The sequence below is a fragment of the Ciconia boyciana genome, chromosome 7 (assembly GCF_034638445.1).
Source record: "Ciconia boyciana chromosome 7, ASM3463844v1, whole genome shotgun sequence".
NCBI lineage: Eukaryota > Metazoa > Chordata > Aves > Ciconiiformes > Ciconiidae > Ciconia > Ciconia boyciana.
Genome location: NC_132940.1, coordinates 46,940,138 through 46,964,690, shown reverse-complemented (window position 1 = coordinate 46,964,690; position 24,553 = coordinate 46,940,138). Strand labels below are relative to the sequence as shown.

The 24,553-nt window shown below is 37.6% G+C and overlaps 1 protein-coding gene across 8 annotated transcripts in view; it reads right to left on the bottom strand.

Moving 5' to 3' along the window:
* The window catches only part of ACSL3 (acyl-CoA synthetase long chain family member 3), a 52,447-nt gene that overhangs the window by 17,155 nt on the left and 10,739 nt on the right, over positions 1-24,553 (bottom strand). For 5 of the 8 annotated variants that reach the window (XM_072866346.1, XM_072866339.1, XM_072866343.1 and 2 more), the window contains 5 exons: positions 19,641-19,744; positions 14,537-14,954; positions 8,502-8,679; positions 1,478-1,587; positions 67-205 (listed from right to left, as the gene is read on the bottom strand). In XM_072866346.1, the coding sequence (XP_072722447.1) occupies positions 67-205; positions 1,478-1,587; positions 8,502-8,679; positions 14,537-14,887 (778 nt within the window). In that variant the 5' untranslated portion in view covers positions 14,888-14,954; positions 19,641-19,744. Of the gene's footprint in view, positions 1-66; positions 206-1,477; positions 1,588-8,501; positions 8,680-14,536; positions 14,955-19,640; positions 19,745-22,344; positions 22,432-24,553 lie in introns of all 8 variants that reach the window. The other 3 variants (XM_072866340.1, XM_072866345.1, XM_072866344.1) reach the window with 3 other exon arrangements.

The window sequence follows — 24,553 nt, the reverse complement described above, 5'->3', positions numbered from 1 at the left end:
TTACTCAACAGGGTCAAAGTAGGACAACAAATGAGACGATCCAAATAGAAAGAAGAGATAACCTACCAGTACCTGCCTTGGCCCCCATAGCTTGCACAGAAGCCATAGTGTGAACAATGACACCCTTGGGAAACTCTGACCATGTTGTTGGTTTGCCGTCCACTGTAATAATATGTCGCAGCAGTGGAACTTGAGAAACAATTTCCTGTGGAAATGAAAATGTGTTCAGAAATCAAATATGAATTTTGTTGTGCCAAGAAGAGGGGGGGGGGGGGGGGGGGGAACCCACTATCTACTGAATACATTAAAAAAAAAAGCATTGACAAAATATCTGAGGATTTGAAGTATCAGCAGATAAACTTGTCCAGCTCAAACGGCTGCAAAGCTTGAAACTTTCCACATTTAGATTCACAGGACTAATTGAACTTTCCACTCAAAAGTCCAAAAACTCTTCAACCATTTACTGATCTGGGTCTTATTTCGAGAAAAGTCCACAAATAAGACTGCAAAGATTTGTGGAGATAATTGACTTTCCACTCTCATAGAACACTGAGAGGAAAAGGTCCTGGGCAGCTGGCGACACTGAGCTCACAATAATTCTTATGTTGCTCCTTGATTACTATGCTATTTAAAATAAGCAACAGCTAGCAAAAATACAGAAAATTATTAGTTAAGCACTAGTTAAGCACTTCAAACAAAATGTGAGTTCTAAAACAATTATCAGTGTTCCAGCGGAAGAAGAGATTATTATCATCTCTAGCAGAAGAAATTATCTTACTACAAGCTGAAATAAATGTGCATTGTATATATACTGTCATTCTAGTAACTTTAAAAAAAAATGTTTGGGAAATTCTCATTCAAAATTCAGCAACAGCAAACAGTTTTAATTAAAACAATTCCCTTATGTGAAAGGTCTAGTTCCCCCAAAACACATCATGATGAAAATCATGCAGATTAGTTGTTCCACTTGTGTATTCAATCTGGGTCAGTAAGTCAAAAAAGTTTTTTGACTGTTCTCAATGTTTAATAAGCTTTCCCCGGCACTGGAAAACAGCTCTAACTCTTGGACCACCCATCTTTAGAGTTAAGAGCCATTCTCTGCTGGGAAAACATCCAACAATAAATCAGGAGGATGATCACATTTAGCTATTCATATACAGCTTATACATTTTTCTGTTCTTCCCATTTGCTTCAACTGTTAAATTTATAGGCAGTAAATCCACCCAGAAACCTTCCATAGTCTTCCATGGTGCAAATTGCTCATCCTGTTCTCCAAAGTCATTGAGGGGCCTAAATCCCACTGAAGCCTAACTATGTTTTTTTCTGTACCTGAAGACAGATACATAAATCTTATTCTAAAAGAAGTGTCTGCCCTATAGAAAGGCAATAAATCGTTGTTCTTTACAATGGAACCAGGCCTTTTAACAATAATGAACAGATACACTGGAAAGAGATAGACAAAGAACAGTTTTCTGACCTTCAATTTTGTTTGCATCAATTCTTTACTAGTAATGATGGTGGTCACCTCCGTTTCATTTAGCCCATGTACTATTGCTGGGCCTCCCAGAGTAGCATACAGAGTAACAACTGAAACGGAAAAAGGGGGGGGGGGGGAAGGTGAATCTCTATTTTACACTTTCAAGTATAGTTTACAATAAAGGGCTGAGATTAACCTATTCTAAAGCAAAACAGTAAAAATATTTGTCAATTAATATAAAGGTGGTATAGTTTTGTGCTTTAAAAAATACATATTACATGGATTTAAATACAGCATAATTTTCAGTTACTCCCAGAAGGAATAAGGAACAACCACTGTCTCCGTGACTGTTTACTATTTTTCAACCATTTTTCAACCCATTTTTCAAGGTCTAACTAGAGACCAAAACCACATTACCCTATGTAATTCTCTTCTAGCTCTACTCTTGTACCTTCATGGCTTTCACCATTTTAAAAGCAGGCATCTGTTCTCAGTTTAATACACTGTTTAACAGTCCTCTTGTACACAGGAAAGAAAGAGCTTTCATTTACGTGACTTCTCTTTTCAGAATTCACATGCTCTCTTACTAGCCTTTTACTATTGACTGCTAATAAGAAATTATTATAACACTGTAATATATGTAATCAGCAGATTAAATCTCACACACAGTAATAAATCTGTGACTATCATATTCTCCCACCTATTTAAAACAACATTATAAAGGCTTAATCATCACTATCATCAGACATTGAACTGACATAATGAGAATACAGAACAGCAAGGAAAGAAAATATTTAGAAAATTGACTATTAGAAGCACTGTTTCCTGTATTTAAGGACAGCTTATTAGCAATAGAGTGTTAAATCACACATATTTCATATTAACAATTTTAAAATCATATTTAATTTCCTGTCATTTTTATGGGAGCTGCATGAGAAAAGACAGGAAAAGACTGGGGAAGAAAAAGGTAGCTCAAAAAGGTAGAGAGGTATTGCTCTCAAAAAAATAATAATTTCCTATTTTCCAAGCAGAATGCTAAAGAGGAGCATCTCAAAAAAGTTGTAAGGTCAATTAACGCAATCAATAATTACAACATCAGTGCTGGAAGTTTTGTTCACATTAGGTATCTGAATTTCTTTTGTATTTTAGTCTGGATTTAGCTGAATACTTAAAACGTAATTATTAAAACAAGACACCTCATTGTACACTAAGGCTGTAACTATACTGCGTTCACTGCAGCAAAAATAAAAAATAAAAATAAAGTAAAATCAAACCCTGTTGTATTCTAAGATTTGAAATCCAGGGAGTTACTAACCCAGTGCAGCATACTAAGGAAGAACTCAAAAGCAGTTTTCTTGCACAGAAAAGTAAATAGTTGGCCTCTACTTATTTTTTCCTTGTTAAAACAGTCCATCATAGTTCAGAACTGTTGCAGGGCAAATGCACATGCACTGTGTTTTCTTTAATTTGGTGGGAGCAAAGTCCAGAAGAGTGCCTCTACTAGTTCCCACGAGCTCTCTCTACTTACTGCAGTGACCCCTGTTATATAAACATCTAGCAGAGATTCAGATTCCCCGAGCCAACAAGCACAACCAAGATGACACACTGCCCGGAAAGAAAAGTATAATCTCTGAAATAACCGTTTATGTAGTTAATTACTCATTTACAAACAAGTACATCAAGGACAACTTAGAGCTATATGACAGAGCCAAAGAGAAAGAGAGATATACCATTTATATGATGGTGTACTGATGTCATGGAGAGAAAAAAACTGAGCAACGACTCTGATCGATGAAATTCTCACTTCTCCACAATGGCACCTAAAACTTTTTCAGGCAAATCTGAAAGTTTAGTAATTTTTTTTCTCTCCTTCCTCTCTTGAAGACATACTGAGAAGGGATTATCTTTTGTGTTCATCTTTGCACATGCAACAGTACAAGTGAGTCTTTGATATCTGGACTTCTAGCAATACTGCTCTAAAAGTCTGACAACAAGAAAAATCTCAACACCACTAAATTTGCCAGCTAACATACAAGAACAAAGCCTTGCCCTAAAGAACCAAATAGAACTTTTGCCATCTATTTCAATGTAACTAAAATGTTAAACCGAGTATTTCAGCATCCATAATACATAAAAAATAAAAAGCAAAGTATACTTTCAAAGGCTTCAGCCAAATCAATTCTGACAAAACCAGTTCTGCTCAAGCTTCAGGAAGGCATGACTGAAAAATGAAACATAACCTTCCCTATTTATTTCGTTATTTGTTTATACACTCAGGTGTTTTATCTGCCCACACTGGTGAAGAGCTCTTCACACAGATGAAGAAGAGATACTTTGGAAGAAAATCTGTTTTCATGTTAGTACTTTTTTTTCCATTTTTGAACTAGCAATCCCACTCTACCTCCTGCCAATACAAGACTTAGATAGCTTCAAACAATTAAGCAAGTATTTGTAATCATAAAACCACTTGTTTGTGCAAGTAATCCATAACGTAAAAATTACTTTCCCCATTTTAATTCTGTAGTACAAAAGGCATTCTCTCCAACACCAGGTATGAAGCAGATGAACCTGCCTGCTCCCCTGGCATCGGTTCTGGACATGTACCATCAGATTTAATACATTTCACATTCGGAAAGATTGTCACAACACTACCACAGCAGTTAGCTCTTGTGAAACCTGTAAACTATAAAATGCTAATGTAAGTCATTTGCAATATCTTGCCACACTACTTCAACATCATCTGAATGTTATAATTCATTCAGCAAACTGACTACGGGAATACTGCATGATATCATCATCATCTGCCAACACACAAGTCAGCCAAGTTCATGTAAGATGACATACAGCTTAGATGCTAAATACCACGTCAGACAGTGTGCCGAAGCATGTCTCAGTAAGGGAATTTAAAACATTAATCCAACAAAACCAAAAAACACATGCATACCATTCTACACACGACATCCATCCACTATCTCAGATTTATTTTTTTTCCCCTCAAATTATGAAATCTTCCTAGGCTTGGAAGTGTACTTCACTTCCAAAGAAAAAATAATTGATACAAGCCTTTGCATTTTATTCCCAGGATAGTTCACTAGGAATCTAGCAGATCCCAAAAGCGACAAAAGGGAACTGACACCATGTATTATGAGACATGTAGTTTAAAAGCAACACAGGCATCTCATCTGAGAACAGCCTGTGCAGATCTCTGCTCCAGCAGGCAAGTTAGCAGCAGTCACTCACTGAAGAAAGGAGCAAAAAGATCACCGAATTTAGGTTGGAAGGCACCTGGGAAGATCACCTGCACAAAACAGTTCCTTGAGCAGAGTGCTCAGGGCCATGGCCACTCCGGTATTAAGTATCTCCAAAGATGGAGATTTCACACCCATTCTAGGCTCCTGTTCTGGTATTTAACTATCCTCACAATGAAGACATTTGTCCTAATAGCTCATCAAATTTTCCTGTGTTTCAACTTCTGCCTGTTGCCTCCAGTCTTATCAAAACACACTGTCCTGGTTTCGGCTGGGATAGAGTTGATTTCCTTCCTAGTGGCTGGTGTAGTGCTGTGTTTTGGGCTTTAGTATGAGAGTAATATTGATAACACGCTGATGTTTTGGCTGTTGCTAAGCGGTATTCACACTGGTCAAGGACTTTTTTCAGGTCCCCATGCTCTGCCAGGTGCCCAAGAAGCTGGGAGGGGACACAGCCAGGATTGTTGATCCAAACTGACCAAAGAGCTATTCCATACCATATGACGTCATGCGCAGTATATACAGCTGGGGAAGCGGAAGGGGGGGACGTTCGGAGTGATGGTGTTTGTCTTCCCAAGTAACCGTTACGCGTCAGGGAGCCCTGCTTTCTTGGAGATGGCTGAACACCTGCCTGCCCATGGGAAGTAGTAAAGGAATTCCTTGCTTCACTTTGCTCGCACGCACAGCTTTTGCTTTCCCTATTAAACTGTCCTTATCTCAACCCACGAGTGTTCTCACTTTTACTCTTCTGATTAGTTGCCATCTGGGGCTAAACCACGACACACACCTTTGAGCAGAGTCTGGCTTCATTCTCTCTGTACACTCCCATTAGATAGTTTTAGAATCATAGAATCGTTCAGGTTGGAAAAGACCTTTAAGGTCATCAAGTCCCACTGTTAACCTAGCACTGCCAAGTCCACCTCTAAACCACGTCCTTAAGCACCACATCTACACATCTTTTAAATACCTCCAGGGATGGTAATTCAACCACTTAGATAGCAGTAAGATCTCAACTCACTCATCTTAATGCTGAAGAGATCCCGCTCTGTCAGCCTCTTCTCGTATGTCATGTTCTCCAACTCCTTCAGCATCTTGGCAGCCCTCCACTGGACTCACTCCAGTAAGTCAAGGTCTTTTTTTCTACTGAGAAGCCCAAAACTGGACACAGTACTCTAGATGTGGTCTCACCAGTGTCCAAATGCAGGAGAAGGACCACTTCCCTGGACCTACCTGCTACAATCATGTTACTACCACCCAGGATGCCGTTGGCCTTCACTGCAAGAAGGCACTGTGTGCTCATGGTTGACTCACTATCCACCAGGACCCCCAGGTCCTTTTCTGCAAAGCTGCTCTCTATCCAGTTGTCCCCCAGCCTATACTGGTGCATGAGGTTATTTCAGCACACACACAGGAATTTGTAATTGCCTTCATTGAACTCCATGAGGTTCCCAACAGCCCACTTTTCCAGCTGACAGGACCCTCTGAGCATCAGCCCTGCCCTCCAGTGTACTGGCTGCTCCTGCCAACTTGCTACAGGCTGTGACCTGCTGTCTTTACACTCTGTCCCATCACCCAGATCTTCAGTAAAGACATTAAACAGTACTGGACTCAGTATCAATCCCCGAGGACTGGCAGCTAACTTGGTCCTGCCGATCACAATCCTTTCAGCCAACGGACCAATGAATTTTCCATCCATCTTACCAACTACTTATCCAGTCTCTATCTAAATAGTTTGGATGTACAGATATGACAGGACACCACATCAAAGGCCTCACTAAAGTCACAGTATACAACATCCACTCTCTTCTTGTCCGCAGAGCCAGACATCATACAAGGCAAGCAGGCTGATTTTGAAATGGTATGGGCTAGGGCAGTACATCTTCTAACCAACTCCACCCTTAAAACTGAGGGAATAATACAGCGTAAAGGTATACACAAAATAACCACACAGACCTGCAGTAAAGTCTTATTTAAATGAAAACAGCTATATACTCATGAACATATGGCTTCTCAAACTGAAACAGACTTGTGCTTAGAGAAGAGAGGGATCATTTAAGATACAATTTTCGTGTTAGGCTTGCTTCCAAAATCTGAAAAAAGTCCAATTGATATACATCTTTAGTGTAGGTAAGTAGTAAATCAGGAATTTCTGCCCATCTGGCTTTTACAGCTTATCTCTTACTGAAGGAGGGTAAACGTGACATGGGAGAGAAGAGGCCAAAGCCTGTGAGGAACAGCAGCTTCCAGAGTGCCCTATGGGAAAATGAGAAATGTCCCCCCGGAGAACACCACAGAACCCAGCCAGGCTGGGCTTACAGTCAGGTGAATGACATATTAACGAGTGATGATGAAACAGACATTTGAAAACAATTCCTATACCAAGTTGGGATCAGCACTCAACAGGTTTCTCAGAAAGAAAAACAGGCCTAGAGTTCCTACTCATATCCTTGTGCCTAGGCTCAGAGTAGGTTAGGGTATACAGCAGACTTTCCACTGTGGCAGAGATGTACCTCGGACACAGTTGTGACCCTCTACATGACTTGAGTGAAAAGGGAACAGACTTGGCTTTGCATTTGTCTCTGCCCTGCACTGTGACGTGAAGCTATGCAAGGACACCTCCAGCCAGTCTGTCCTATTCTGCCACTCCTCAAAGGCACCTCCAACACAGTGTGCAACTGCCCAGTGTACACATCCTGCCAAGAAAGCATCTTCTCCTCCTTGAGCAGACTCAGCTCCGCCCCAACGCAGCTAGTGGTCTCCACAATAAAATAGGAGAAGACTAAAGGATAAGTAACTAGAAGTTACAGAATGGGACTAAGACTGTCATCGGACAGAACAGGCCAAAAGACGCTTCTCTTACGGCCACTCCATGAGAAAATGAGGAGTATCGTCCAGGTCAGAGAACCTAGTCTCAGTCCACTGCTAGGGCTAAGGATCCAGTTAGTGTATGACTAAATCTGATACTATGAATGAGAGTGAGACTGACTTTAAATAGCTCACCAAAACTAAACCCAGTCTTAAGGTTTCTGAAGTAATAACTAAGACTCAAGCTTGTCCTTGAGCATAGTCTCAAATCAGCATTCAGGTTAAATTAGGATGTATTAAATGACATGCAATGGACTACGAGAAAGTCAAGAGGCAGAGAAAAGAAAGAAAAATATTAAAATATAACAAATATATCAGGCTCAGCCTAAGATTTGAGTTAAGGAATGACTTACAGTTTGGTAAAGGAGTTACTAAGCAACTTTTTAATTTGAAAGAGCTGTCCAAAATAAGTTCAGGACTTACTCATTCATTTTCACTTTTTAGAGATAACAATACAATAAACTCTAACCAAAATCAAAATTGAACAGTTGACAAAATATCCAGTTAAAACAAAACTTACAGGCACAGATGAAGGTTTCACATCAATTCCTGAAACTGAGTCAATTAATTCATTTGTGATTTTTGTTTGTTGCTTTTTAGAAACTTGGGAATCTGTACCCATTTGAGATTAAAAGAAAATAAACCTCTCACAAATTCATTGAACAAGATATACTTACCAAAACCATACTCCAGCTGCAAACAGATACACATTTCTCCATTCAGTAAGGCAAAACACTACAAAGTGCACAGTCTCTACCTTATGCAGTATTTTTTATTTGTAGTTTTAAACACTCTGTATAAACTTTATATAAAGTTTTCTTAGTGTGTAAAGTGAAGTAAGAAAAAGGGTTGTTTTCAGATTGTGGTGTAAGATCAAAAGACATGAATATTTAGGAAAGATGCATACTTACGTTGGTAGTTGCACATAAAGCAGGCCTGTGCTGCAATCATCCACTCAGCTCTAGTCTCACAAAAGATAGCAATGTTAGTCTTTGGTTGCTGACCCAGTACTGCTAAGCCGTTTCCAAAATTAACAGCTTTAATATATACATCTTCATATGAAAGCCAGGTGTACTTGCCAAGGATGACCTAATAAGAATAATAAATTCAATTTATAAAATGAAAATCCTTAACACGTGTCCTACTACATCTTTATCCACGTGAAGAAACCACAAATGTCTGAAGTAAAAGTTGCTTAAATTCTAAAAGCAGTTTATTCAAGATAACAAATAATATTCTTGCCAAAAACTACAGGGACTGTGGACGTTCCAACACAAATACTGCAATATCTCCACGCATGTAATCACCTCAGTTTCTGTTTTCGCATTAGGAAAGCAAATGATTCCCACCGTATTTCGTAGCTTCAGAAGACCTCCAAAAGGCCATGGTTATCTGACCCATATGCTTTTAGATTTTTTTTTTCAAAGGTTTGTTTTATTTTAAATAAAGGGTGACAAGCACTAGCTAGTACAATACATAATCTATATTTACTTTCTTGGATATTTGGGCTACAATTCTCCTACACAAATATGATACTCAGGTGTTAGTTCTTAAAAAAAACCAAAACAAAACAAAACACACCAAACAGGGAAACCGGAATCAAGAAAGCAGTATAACAATGGGTCAGAAATTGTGAAATCCCTCTCCCTTTGTTCCGAAACAAATGTCAGGGGGAAGATGAGTAATCTTTTTGCCCTTTTTTACTGCTAAACAAAAGTGGGACAGAAGACTGGACTGGACATTACTGGCAAGTCTCAGCACTGAAAAGTCATGTGGAAAAAGTTAAGCAATCTCACTTTTCTTCTATATGGGAAAGCTGGTGCACAGAAAATTGGATCTGAATTTACAGTTCACTATCTGTCAGAGATTTCTATGTGTGCACTTGCACCTTAGAGTACTATTTTCTCACCAAGTGATAGATTATTTCTTTGACGATATCCTAGAAATTTTCATATACAGATATAGTACAAAGAAGATGTTTTGCACTGAAAAGCCAGACTCAAATTCTTATACCTTACCTGTCTAGTTATACAAGCACCTTGACAATTTTGAAAACTAATTTTTATTAGTCAAGTATTTCGGACATTTCCTTTGGCTACACAGCATTAGTAATAAATGTAAGCAAACAATAAAAAAAAAAGCTAGAAAAGCAAACTTCTGCCTCCTCCTTCCATTGTGTTTTCCAGATTTTATTTATCACCTTTAACTAAATTTCAAACTTGTGGGCTGTAAAATCTAAAAACTTTTTGGCATGTAACTACATTTCTAATGAGTCTGTATTTCCACGTCCACTTCCTTAATAAAATTAATTTGAAAATCTCTCTCAAATTCTAATAGAAAAATAAAATCTAATAGATTTATTTTATCAAAACACTTTTTCAAACTGCTGAAGTTTACTACTGGGTAACTGAGTTGTACCTACTCAGCCCTTGCTGCATGTTGCTCATTAATCTACTTGTTCAGCAGCAGAAACCCTTCTTAACTTAGGACAGGTATATGTGCAGCTGCTTGGAAATTTCACAAATGTTTTCATGGGAAAATATCATTTAACAAAACCAAAAAACAATACTTGCCAACAATAGCAATACTTAGCAATTTCATCAGAAAAATAAACATTTCTCACACAAATATCTGCTCAGGTTTTCCTGTTATATTTACAGAAACTCAGCTTCATTGGCAAATAGGCTGTTACAGAGCCAAAAACCTTACTGGAGAAGAAAGATCACACTGAATTTCTCTGCTGTACCTGGCGAGAGAATCACAGCAGAATTGCTGGCTGACCACAGCCACAGCACCGCGGGGCAGAGCGCTCACACGCTACCTGCACCCAAAGGTATGGCCCCCCAAGGAGAAAGACCTGGGAGTTCCTTTCTGTTTCAACACACCAAGATATTTCTGGTATAGAAAACTTTTACTCCTTCCAAAGAAAATATTGCACCTCCTCCTGTCCATCCAAATTTCAGTAATTTGGAATTTTAATTCCAATTTGGGACATTTTTCCCCCAAATGCAGTATTTTTGGCAGACTTGGAAATTCTTGACAAGCTTATGACATACGCTTATGACATATTAATATACTGTCTCTGTCCGTATGTCCCTTTCTTCTGCACTTCCCTATATGCTTCTTTTTCAGGACACAGAGTAGGTTATGGTTTCTCTCATCCTTCCTTATGTTTGAGTATGTCTCCAAATCCACCTCCCTTCTTGGCCCTTCCCTCAGTAGCTTTCGCTAATATTTTCCAATGTACAGTTTCTACTGTAAACAGCTGTTAAGACTGATGTTACATGCCATCATCTTTTAAACATTCAGACGTGTTTAATTTTACAACTTTCAGAATTTATTTCTACTAGATAGCTACTTACACATGTAAAGAAAGTAACTGTCCAAGAGTTTGCAAGAAAAGGACCCAAGAAGTCAAGATTATTGATAATTGATTAAACTGACACATAAAACCAAACACTAAATCAGAAGAGACAGCACCTCTGAATGTTTACTTTGAAATACTACATTAAATAGAAAAATACTGCCCTCTAGTGCACCAGCTTTTAAACATAAAGTGCAAGTTATTAAAAATATTTATTTAGTGCATTGGAAAATATTATTAAATATCAGTAGTGTATTAATATTTGGAAATCCAGCTAAGTAGAGAGACTAAATACTTGCTGCACAGTGAAGATTTCTTTAATCTGGATTTTAGGGCAACCACATTCAAATTTTTAGTGTGAAGGTGTCAAAATATTCTACATGTGCCTGCAGATTTTTTGAGAGTCATTAAACCGCCCGACCTCAGTTACCTTTCAAGGTCTTCCTAAAAGTAGCTTATAAGGCTTGAAGAACCTTGACTACAATATGGAAACCAGTGATCACAAATTAAGTACATTTCCTTGTTGAAAGTATATTAAAAATAATACAAAGGAGGTTATTTGAAATGCCCATTTTCAGCCTTTTTCACATGAAAACATGGATTGCAGCTGAACACTTCTGAAAAACCCCACCCTAAAATATTATTTACGTAGCACCCTATGTTTTTCATCATCATAAGCTACTCTTTTACTGCTCAATGAGTTGGCATGGCAAGAACCTTCCTGCCACTTCACAATAAGTTTCAGTATCAGCTATGAGTAACATTCTGAATTCCCAAGTGCTTGCCCATGTGCTTCCTGTTTCACGTAAGTCTCACAGGCTTTAGATGCATCCATCACTTTCCCCTACCGAAGTCGTGTTTACTTTTCCCCACTGTCTTATTTATTATGTTTCCATTAATTCTGTTCTTGGTTACAAACCCTTTTTAAAACAGAACAAGACAAATCAACAACCTCCAAACCAACCAACCAAACACCACCCCCCGCCCCCAAAAAACAACAAAAGAACACACACAAACAAAGCAAAATCCACATACCAACATATATAAAAGCAAGCACATGACAGTATAACCTATAACTAAGATGACATAAAATAATCAATCAGCAGAATAAAGTTCATCTTTTGGGCATCATAAAATTTAAGCTCTGCTTAAATTAATTTATTTTTCCAATTAATTATATCTTAATCTCTGAAGTATTTTCAACATTATTTTATCCTGATTTAAACACATATTTGATGAAATTAGTATTAGGTATGCTCTCCAAACCATGTATTAAAGGACACTACAGAAGGCAACAGAAAAACTAACTGCATATGAAATATTATAAAATACAACAAAGTGAGCAGAAGCAAGTATTTGTATTTTATTAACATCCATGAATTTCTGCTACTTTGGCAACTAAACAGGAATAAATAAATCTTTTGAACAATATAACATCATAAAAAAAAAATCAAGAAATTAGAGATCATCTGGGATATCATTGTTCTCAGAATAAATTAATGTAGTATCTGATCTTAAAGATGTTAAATACCTAGCTTTAAATAATTTTGCTAGAAGAGTGAGCATGCTTAGTTCTCCTAAGAATCAGAAGCTTAATATTTTACTTTGAGATATATATTTACCCCATTAATGAATCATTAATTAGGCTAATCTAGCCCATTGCAATTTGCACAGACACACATCTTCTAACAGGTAATGCAATTCAGTACACAGACCCATGGTCTACGATCAGATCTGCCCCTGACTTGCAGCTGACCTCAGAAAAATGCAGTGATTCCCATCACTGTGTTCAATTTCTGAAAGGGAAAAAATAATTAACAAGTTTTGCAACTCCTGTAAGGTATAGAAATTATATGCATTATATGTGAGAATTAAAATTGTCATGCACCTTTTCGAAAAATTGCACCAAATAAACCTCAACAAGTTGCCTTTACTAAAGGGAACCAGGCAATAAAAAGATGCATGTTATGAAAGACAAAAATCAAAGGAAAAGAGCCTTGATATTTAGAATCAACAAAGTATCTTGTGAAATTTTCCTATTTTCTTCACTTGCTAAAACATGTCATGAGGTATTAAGAAACACTGTACTCCTTGATGAAAAAAACAGTTTAAAAGTAGATTTATGTGATAATGCCACAACCTGGAACAAAATATCACAAGGGCAAGTATGGCAATCGACCATAATGAACTGTTGTGTCAAGCTTAGACAAAATTACCTAACTTAGGTAATTTCTAAGTCTAAATACTTAGAAACAAGTAATTTAAGTAGGTCAACACCAACATTCTTCAGCTTTCCAATATTCAGAACACTTTGCTTGCTTAATGGAAAAGGCTAAAACTCCTAAGTTCTTAAGCCTTACATTACTAAGTATGTTTAAAATACAGAGCAGAGATCATGAGCAGCCAAAATTCTGATTTGTGCTCAGAAGCCCACTTCGTACAACATGAACTTTCTGTTTCTTTATAGGGCAATGAGGCAGGAAAACGTTCATCAAGATAGATTATTTGTACCCATTTCTCCTAGCATTTCCTTCATACTGAAAAATTAACTCCATAGCTGGGAGGAAGTTTCACTAACAACTAAAGTTTCTATAAAGACTTTAACAGAACTAAACTTTGCCATGTATTGTGATATTAACCATATTCTGCTTTAGACATTATATTCCTATATCACAATTAAAGCTAGCGGTATTTAAGGAATCCTTTGTTATATGAAGAGATAAATTTTTCTTCTGCAGGAAAATTAACCTTAACTAAAAATTGTCTTTATAGCGTGTAATTAACAACTTTAATACAGAACTGCAGACTTTTAACACATATCCACATATATACATGTATCCTGTTAATGGTATCTTGACTTGCTTCTTCAGGCAAAACTGCATTTTTAAATGCCTCTGAACAAACACAAAGCAGCAACTGACAATACAGGCTTGAACTTAAAAGACTATAAAAAGTCAGTCACTTGAAACAACACAGTTTTATATTGAAATTACATCTCACACACACACCCCATGATTATAGATTAGCAGAGAAGTAGTTCACCTCAAAGGAAACTGAGAGAGAAGAAAAAAGAAAAAAAAAAAAAAGACTCTTCCAAGTAAAGTCTGTGCAATCCTTTTCCAAACAAAAATTTAATTTAAACCCTGAATTCACAGGGCAAAACAGTAAATCCTTAAGTTACAATTAAGTTTAATGGAAAGGCACATCTGAGTATAGGCATCTAGTGATTTTTCTATATCTGATTATAGTTCAAAATAACACAAAAGGAGACTTTTTCCTTTAAAGCCAGTTACATCACCATCTTAATATCAAAAACAAATACCTAAAACACATTTGTGTTTTTTCTTTGGCTCAAACCATAAAAAAGGATATCTACTCAGGAATGCAAAAAGAAGGTTTAGATCTGTTTTAAATGCCGAGTAATGAAAGGTTAGGAATTAGATAATTTAACTCTTTTCATGACTACTTAATCTAAGTAGAGAATCCCCCCCCCCCGATTTGCTTTACTGGACTATAAGTGTTGCAAGAGAAAGTAAACACACTTTGAAAAAATTCTTGAAGGCAGACTGCAAAAAGACTTACCTTTTTAAAAACTTTTCCTGATGGCTGGATTTCATCTTCCTCTTTTAGGATTTCACGTGTTCCCAAGAGTTTGTTGTCCTTAAATTTAGTTTTAGCGTATTTAAAAACTTTGTCAAGTGTATCACACCCAGGATATAAAACCGAAGCTAAGCAATGTAGACTGTTAACAGATCTGTACGCACCCCCAGGCTTGTTATTCACAGGTTTAGCTTTAACCTGCTTGGCTTTTGCTATAGCCTGCCTTGATCCTGAAAATATGTACCATGGAATGTACGTTACAAAGGAGTACACCAAGATTATAAAGTTTATAAACTGTAGAAGAACAGGGTTGATGTTATGCTTCAACTTCATTTTGGCTGCTTGCGAAGGTTACAAGGAAGAGTTCGGAAACATGGATCAATTAGGGATCCAAAAAGATCTGAAAAGGGACAAGAAAATTTTAGTGGTAAACTCTATAGCTGTTGGCAAGGGGGTTATTTTCAAACATATTACTGCAATCCATATCAAAGTAGGTCTTTTTATACAGAAATTAGGCTAAAAGTCTTAGCCCCTAACACAAACGAAACAAGGCACCAATACATGAGGAAAAATTCTTCCATTCCCATTTAACAGACTTCAGTACTTACTAATATTTTTATTTCTTTGGACACTACAGAACACAAACACAGAACCTACGGAATTCAGGAGCTGGGTTTTTAATTAAATGACATGTGAATGGCATGTATTTATCTGAAAATGTTATATGATTATACAATTTCAAAAATTCTCTCCAACCACATCAGAATACTTACATGCATATCTTCACTAGCAATCTTTAAGACCTTTGACTGTAAATCATCAACCTCCACACAAGCGCTAAGAACACAAGTAATGCCACCACTCTGTATGTGGGAACCCTGATCACTAAGTTTGTTGAAATGCTTTCCAAATGATACACAGACTGCGACACCTACGTAAGAGAAGGAAACTGTAACCTTCCTCCATGAAGGCCCTGTATGCAATAGAACTTTTCTGGTTCTTTTATACCTAGGGATTTTCCATCAGTCCTATGATTTCAGCCTCAGTACCAGCATGCAATGGGCACACTTGTCATATAAATAAATATGACAATAAGTTAACTAATATTTGGTAAATACTGGAAAATAGCTTAGAAATATCCCCAAAATCCTAGCAACAGCACTATGAAGAGATGTGTAACTTTTTCCAGGGTCTCTAATGTTGCCAGGATATTCACTTTGACTTCTTCTAAAGCATCATTTATCATATCTAAAGAACACAATGATGCAACTTTCTAATGTATTCTACGGTGGAAGCAAGAAATTATGCCATCTATCTAAAAGATAAAAAAAATCAACAGAATAATTAAAATCATTATGGACAACACGGACACTTGTCGTAATGGCTGAAGATGAATTTCTGCAACGGTGAATGAGCCACCAGTTATAAAAATCAGTGTTTTGTGCATAAAAGCAAAATGAACTATAAATACACTTCACCCACTTAACTCTTCAAATGTATTGATACAACTGTATTAAAAGCAATACCATAAATCAAGCAACTAATAATGATGTGTACACAAGATGCACAACTTTGATAATTCTTTCTAAATTAAGTAGATTTTCATTCATAAGATACAGTGCCAATACCATATTATTCTTCGCTGATATCTTACATTCATTGACTCTTTGAAAAGCCTAATGAAAAGAAATTTTAGTTGAAAAAGTAATGTTTAAATCATATAAGATCCTTCAGTAGTAACGGAAAGAAACCTTGCTTCATTAATCTTAGATTTGTAGGTCCTTTTGGGAACAGATCAATCCAGTATCCTTCATTTGCAGGGTAAGATTAATTCCATATTTCCCTAAACCATACAATTTCTTAAATCCCCAAGCAAAACTATTTCACCATCAACTTCTTCCCTAACAAGCTGCTGTCACCTCATCGTTAACACTGCATCGTTACAAGCAGTTTGAAGGAACCATGCAACATCAAGGTCTATTCTGCAAAGCACCCAGAGACATGTATTCAAATAAAGTACAGGAGCTCTTCCTAGTAGGGACTTACTGAATCAAGCAGCAGAGGGGGAAAGGAATTTAAAACAAAGAGAGAGAAGTGTATATATTTTCATTTTCAGATCAAAGGCAAAAAAGTTATGACAAATAAAAAAAACACTTAAATAGGCTAAAGGGCAAATTCAGTAATCATTTGAAGAGACTTATGTTCTTAGGCTGTCACTGAAGGATACTTAATGGAAATAATCATGTGCCAGCCAGTAAGCTACTGCAGTCCAGAAAAATTATGCTGTTGTTGATAGCAGCACAGAACATGATGTTTTAAAGCTGAATCCAAAGTTCACACAACAAAAGTTTACCCATTTTTCAAAAAGTTATACATTGTACTATAATTTTGTCTGGCCCAATTCAGGGGGGACACTTTTTTTTCCTCCTTATAAAGCTGGAGAACTTCTCTGTGCCTACAAAGCAGAAACAGAATTTAACCAAACACTGTTACAAGCAAAAATGAAGGCAACTGATTTAATACCTTTTGGAAAATTGTTCTCTAAAGAAATTCCCTGTCTGACAAACAACTGAGCCTGTTCAAAAATATTTTCTCTGGGTTTCATAACTTTCCTTGGTTAGAAAGGCACTGAGCCCCTCCAGAATAGCAGCTTCCCATTTGATTTTGCAGTTATCCCAACAGCTTTATTCCTACCTCAGAAGTAGAGAGGAACCTTTTCCACCATTTCTAAAATAACCACACCAAGGTCTCACGTCAAGCTCTCTCTTCTGGCTTACCTGAAGACTTGCACATAACCCCCAAACCTGGAAATGTTTGCTTTGAATTGCAAATCATAAATTGTGCTATGCCCACCATTTCATAAAGGCTGCATCACAAGAAAGGGTCTAAGGAACATTCCAACAGGACAGACTAAGGGGAAATATTTTGGAATGTCACCCTGGTTCAGAAAAGTAAGTGCCCAGCTCTAGAACTCTATTCTGATGTACATCTTTTACCCTGACTAAATTGCTAATTATTTCAGTTTCTCCTTCAGTAAAGTGAGGCTGCTACAAGTAATCTATTTCAAACAGTTTATTTTAAAAATTAACATTTACAAAAGTATTTTTCACTTAAAATGCAATTTTTTAAGCATAAAAAAGTATATTTTGCAAATGCAGTTTCTTGCCTTAAAGGCCAAATAGGACTGCATTTTTCTTTCTTTAAAATCTTATAATTAGGAGATAGCAAACTTCAGCAAGAGAGAGTGCTCCTGTGCCAGTCTCTAACAATTTGGCAATTGATTTCAGACTGTGATATTTACAGAGCATCTATGCTTGTAACTAATTGTAATCACAATTACAATTGTAATTGGGAGCGGGAAAAGCACGGTCCCTTTCTGAACAAGCAAGAAAAATATATTCTAGTATTCTCATTAGAAGGATAAGTTCCAATATCTTTGTAGGGTGATGGTTCTAAAGAGAGCTGAGCCACGACACAAAGGAAGTTTCTTGGTGGCAGTGTAAAGGCTCCACCTCTTTCCTTGTATAACTGAAGAACACAAGATGCATTTTAACTCATCATTTCATTTATTCGTTTGCTATGTTGCTGAAAATAAAAATTCCAGGTAAACAAACGAGATGCATTGTTTCAGTTTAAAATGCCTTCATCCAACAGATTTATCATTGCTATTCCCAGCAGAACAACATCGAAATCACCTAAATGGACCACTAAGCATCCAATTAAAAAACCAAACATTTTAATGACAATGTAGAAGCAAAACTTAACCCTAACTTGAGACTGGAGTGCTAGCAGTAGGACAATTATCTTTTTCTTTTACTGCAAGCAAAACCAATGCAGCTGAACATAACAGTACATTTTTGTTTTGTTTTTTTTAAATAAAAGGTCATTTAACCTCCCCAAAAAACCTGTTTTAATGACTTTGTAAAAGAAAAAGATTGTTTTCATTAAGATACAATGTTTGTATATGCATTTCTCTATAACAATTGCTATTTTGAACCTTTAATGTATGGTATTTTAAAAACTCAAAAATACATAATTAATAAGCAATTTGCAGAACTAATCTGAAAATGAAACTTTTTTAGGGAAATTCTCAAGGTGATATAAAATTTGAAAGGCTTGAAAGGGATGCAGTGTTTGCTGTTTAATATTCTGCCTTTAAAAAGTACCAAACAAAAAAAACACCTCTGAAAGACCTAGTGAAATACTATACTGGAGCTTTAAAATTTCATTGAAATACAATCTGTGGTCACCTCATTAATTTTGGAAGTATATGACTGCTTTTGACCATAAACAGAGGGTAAGTAAACCCAACATTTTGGGGCAGGGAATGGAAAGCAGAGGACAACAGGATCCTAAGCAGTTTTAGTAAGTATTAGACAGACTGTGACACTGCAAGAAAGTCCACTGCCTTTACAATACCAGAATTTTGTTCTTAGGTAACTCCTGCTTAATCACTGACAAATAAAAATACATGACACGTGAAAATATCTTTAACTTAGTGGTTTTGTCTGCGGATTAGCTGTGAACACTCAGGTTCTTATAGAACATGGATCCATTCTGGTTTCACATAATCCTGTTGGGGTTTTTGAGGAATCACTGTTCCAAACCTGACTAGTGATACAGGGAAGGCTGGCAGATTAAATCCTGGAGGAAAGAGCTGCTAATTTATGCAAGAAAACAACTTATAGAAAAACTGTGCAAGCGAATGTTTCTGCACACACATAATAGCTGTTGAGTTTATATGTAATCCTGTTTCATTAAGTAGTCACCAAATGGGAAAGGGTAAGATCACAAGTAAAAAGTTATATACTTTTTTCAACAGCAAAAAGAAGAAGCAACCAGCATACTCATTCATGAGTCTGGAGAAGTAAACCAGCAGTTTTCAGAACTGATCCTGCTTAATACATAATCAGCGATTTGGCCTGATACACTACTTATACTAATACTGTTATACCCCTTAGTTTTAGAAGAAAACTTTTGTTAAATGAGGGGAAAAAAAAAAATCCTTAAAGGAATGCATTTACTAATTGACCTGCTTATAATAATTACACTACAATAAAAGCATGAATTAACAAGAAAAAGAAACCTTATGCAACTTCTCATCATGGCAGGTGCAGGTACAACAGCTGATACAAGATGTTCCCGTCTCAATTTACTCAACAGGAGCTGTCACAGGCAACTGCGTGAAATCTAAAAATGGAAAATCCCCATTAAATATGGCAATTATAAAACACATCCTCCATTCTTTCACTTGTCTTTTATAATAAATAAATAAAACATTTTGCTCATCTAATACTGCACTGTATCACCTCGGAGAGTCTAGGCCCACTACATCTAAGTGAAAATAAAGCCAACCGTAACACACAACGTAGTCATGGTTCGTACTCAAGTCCAGTATAATCAAGGTGGCTGGAAGAGCATTAGTTAAATTCAGCAGCTCTTGCTACTTGCTTCCCCGACAAACTCTAACTCCCCAGTGCCTTTCAGTGTAACACTGGTTCTACCATTTGGGGTGGAAAACAATGTACCTATCTTGTATATCTATCTATGCAGAGACTACATTTCAGCCTGAGTATGAATATTCCTGGACACTTTATAAAAAGACTACATAAAATAGTGATCATTACATTTATTGACTTTGCTCTACTATACATCAAGGTTTTATTTATTGTTCTTTGCAGAAAGTCATCTTACTTAAAAACCCGTGCCAGCAACTCACATATAAAATATGCAGCAAATGTGAACATTTCATACCTATTACCTGTCTGCAAACATTATTACTTACACACCCATTCAGTTCTTATGCAGATAATCTTTTCCAGAAAACAGTTTCAGTGGATTGACTATTTGCTGCTTGAGTAAAGTACCCAGGGTGCTCACTGCCCCATTTCTTGACTTCCATGATTTCACACATACTAATTAAACAAAACCAAACTCAAACCCAGAGATTCCAAGATACAGTTGCAAAAAACCATTTCCGTCAACAATTTATAGTCGCAGGAACACACATTAGAGCTCTCTTATCAGCGAATCTTGCAAAAAGAAACGGATTTGTTAACATTCACAGAAAGGATAAAGAGGTTATTTACAGGGTTAGGCTTTACTGGACAAAATAACTGAGTATCTTCATGTATTGCCTGATATCTTCATTATAAAAACTAACAATCCAAGTACTCAAGACAATAGAACAAAGCCCGTAATATAAAATTTTAACTGTCTCAGAAATTAGCCTCTACTAGTTTACATTTGGACTTAAAAAGCAACATTAACAACCCTAAGGAAGCAGGTTTTTTACTACATCTGGAATTTGCTATTAGAGCTGCCAATGGGAACATTTCTTTGCTAGCATTCAGCAAGTGAGCTTTTCTTTTACAAAAAAAAATTACTATTATTCATTTATGAATAGTCATGTACTCATCTATATAAAAGTAGAAAAGAAAACCAAATGTACACAGCAACAGCCTATGCTTCACAAGGAAACTCCCTTGACTATGAAGCGAGGTAGAGTACTGAGGAGAAAATCCTAAATAGCCATCTAAGTGGAAGATCTGTTTTGAAATATGGATTTAAGGCATCGTTATATTTGAAAAGAGACATTCCTCACAGCTACAGTAGAAGTGTTTTCACACATTTCTTAAGACAGAAATCCCAGCAAGCCCTAGAAAATGGCAGAAATGATGCTTTGGTCCCCAGAGAAGAGTTGGTGCTCAGCACTTTTTCCTGAATTTGAAGCAACTGCAGAGTGAGCACAAGGACCCACCTCAGCTCCCCAACTCACCCTCCCTGCTGCTTTCCACACCACCTCCCACATCCCCAGAGGGCCACTGCCCCGGGACTGCTCGCAGGACCTGTGTCACTCCCCAGGGCCCAACTCCCTCCAAGCCATCCTGGTGGTCCCCTCTCTCCCAAGCCCAGTGGTTTCCATGCAAGCGCAAACACTGTCCTTGTCCCCTGCTTGCTTATTTTCCAGCCTCTCCATCCCTCCATGCCACCGTTCCTGAGGCTGGTGCCTAGGTCTCAGCATCACTTCTAGACCAAGGGAGACCTTCCACGTGCCTCTCAAACATTCACAAAGCCCTCCACCAGGCAGACCTGGTGAAAATGGACTGCCTCTATTGAGTCAAGTCAGGAACAGATCCACAGCTCTGTCCAAAAGAATATCTGCTTGCAACAGCGAGGAAAAAAAATGCTCCGTGCACCAACCCTTTGGTTACCACCACCCACTGGAAACAAACCTAGCAGCAGTACCTTCCTCAAAAGCTCTACCTGACCATGGAGGATTTGTTATGGTTATTAAAAAGCCTTTGCTAAATAAAGGTCTAGGAGAACAGGACTGCATAGCTGTAACAGCCTTACCTACACTCAGCTAGAAGTTTTCATGAAACTTTTTCAAGCAGGCAGACCCAGACTGAACTTAATTCCCACATCACCTCCAGTCCTTGATTTCTCACTCCAACTATCTGTCTCTTTGTGGACTTTGCCCTCCTCGACACTACACATCTTGTGAACTGCTATTAGCTTGCACAGGTATAGTGCAAGACCAAAATTACCAGTTACAGCTTTTCTCTCAAAAGGACACAGATTTTTCTGGATGTGGGGAGACGAACTACTCTCTGCATGCACACCTAGGGTAATTTTGAACTACCTTGCTCAGATCACCCTGGAGCCTCCAGCTGTGTCCCACCTCTCGGACAACCCTGGGCCCTTTAAATGCTTCCCGTTGCTCTGCTGCGGATCACGTGCAGGCGGACTCCCGGAGCCACCTAAAGCACTCCACTCCCACAACTCACCCCCCCGGGAGGCTTCAGCATAAGCAAATCCACAACTGAACTTCAGTCCTGACGGCAACTCAGGCGCTTCTGTGCACGAGTGTGTTTCTGAAAAGTACACGAGAGCACACAGACCATTAGGAAAGACACATCATGCCCTGGAAGAAACCAGTTTCCAAGGTAAGTGTTTAACAGACCGCTGAGGCAGCCAAGATTGCTCATGAAGTGCAAGGCCTGAGGGTATGGCTTCAGTTTGGCTCAAGCAGATTTAACGCTGGGCTGCTAATAAAAACAGACTGTTCATCTCCCAAATGTAATCCAGCTCTTTCCCTCCATTGTACCAACACAGGAGTGCCTGTGTGGCTAGGAATGAGTCAGATTAGCTTGCTGATCCAGTTTAAACCCTCTCCTTCTCAGGGCAGAAGGGTGGATTTTCGTTTGTATCAACTTTGGTACTTACTTGAGCCTAGGGCGAGTCATTGCAGGCACCTAAATCGACAGAAAATTAGCACTACAAAAGAAGTTATTCTTCTGCTATCTCAAACTGGGTAACCATGAATGGACAGGCGTTAATGCCACGGCAAAGAGGGAACACACAGCTGGAGGAGGAGAGGGAAGGAGCCTGGCAGTCATGCTGTAAATCAAACCTCCACACGGCTGTGGGAGAACCAAGATCAGCATAGACCAATACACGAAACACCTTGTGACTTGGTCATCACCAGTACCCTGTGGGATCAGAGAAGAGCTGTGATCTGGAGGATTAACCTTCAGCTCTCACTACTAATGGTCTCGATGCTTGCTTTTTTTGGAGCTCACCCTTGGTGGTTTCAAGTGCTACAGCCTAAATACCTTTAAAATTTGGATGTAGGCTATTAAATATTGCTATAAATACAAAGGGGTTTAATTTACATCCTTCACATCTCAACGCTACATTTGGAACATGATACTCATATTTCCTTAGGAGGTAGCCAGAAGGCATGTTATTAGGATAAATATATTATTACGTACTTGTAGACACCAAGATACTACAACGGTAGAAATTACATGTACCAAAGAAGTCCTTTACCTAAAGAAAGACTTTCTACTATATTAACTAAATTTTGAAACAAAGGAAATAGTTTTATTATCTAGAAAAGTTTGCAAAACATTAACATTTTCTTTTCCTCTTAGTAGGCCCATTTACACCAATGTGAAAAAAAAAATCACACCTAGTGGTGGCAGACAACAGGGAGACAAATGTGGTAGCACAGAACTAAATTAGATAGAAGCAGCTGACATTTCTTGAGGGCAAAGACCTGCGCTTTCTCTTAAATAGATCCTTGGCATATCCCGTTATTTTAAAAAGGTAATGGTCAGTTTGCCATCAATCTCTTCTACATACTTCCATGCCCCACCTGTATGAAATATCACTGCATGTTGCAGGAGAGTGAGAGGCTCAGGTTCATAAATCTATCTTCTGCTTTCTAACAAAACACAAACAGTAATATTTATGAGGACCTGAAAGCTAAAGTGACAATCACAAAGTAGAGAAACAGCTTTATTTTTCCCAAAAAAACTATGGGACTTTTAATGCACAGTCTGACTGCATGGGCTACAAACCGAAGTTTAAACCTTTGCTACAGGTGAAAAGTAAAACTAAATCAAAATGGGTTCAGTAGTAATTCAGAAGCAATGCTTAAACAGGCACTCCTAAAGCTATCATTACCTACGACACAAATACCCTTCCAAGATACTAAAATCAGCCAAAAATGCAAACCCTGGTGCAATTCTGCATCTTAGAAATTTCCCTATTCAAAACATTTTAAAACTTATTTTCCTTAAATAAGTTGATTTTTTAACTTATACAAGAGATTAAATATTTAATGGATTAATACATCTTCTGTTAGCAAGAGTAATAAAACACAGCTCTAAGGTAACAATTGTTGTCCGCAAACCTGAAAGCACTTCCCAAGAAGTTAACATCACTGTTACTACTAATACAGAGAAGAAAACAGTATGATAAAAACTAGTATTCAAAGTCATTCAATAAACTAATGGCTATGCCAGGAAGACAATCCAGTGCTGCTACGTCTTTGTCTCTTTGTCTTCCCACTACATAATACTGCTTCATGGCAAACAAGTGTCTTACTCGTTTCGGGCACTTTGATTTATCAGATATTGTCAATACATTGCTTCCATTCCTTCTCATAAGCAGTATTAGAGCATTTAAGAGATTTATTTAATGCCAAAC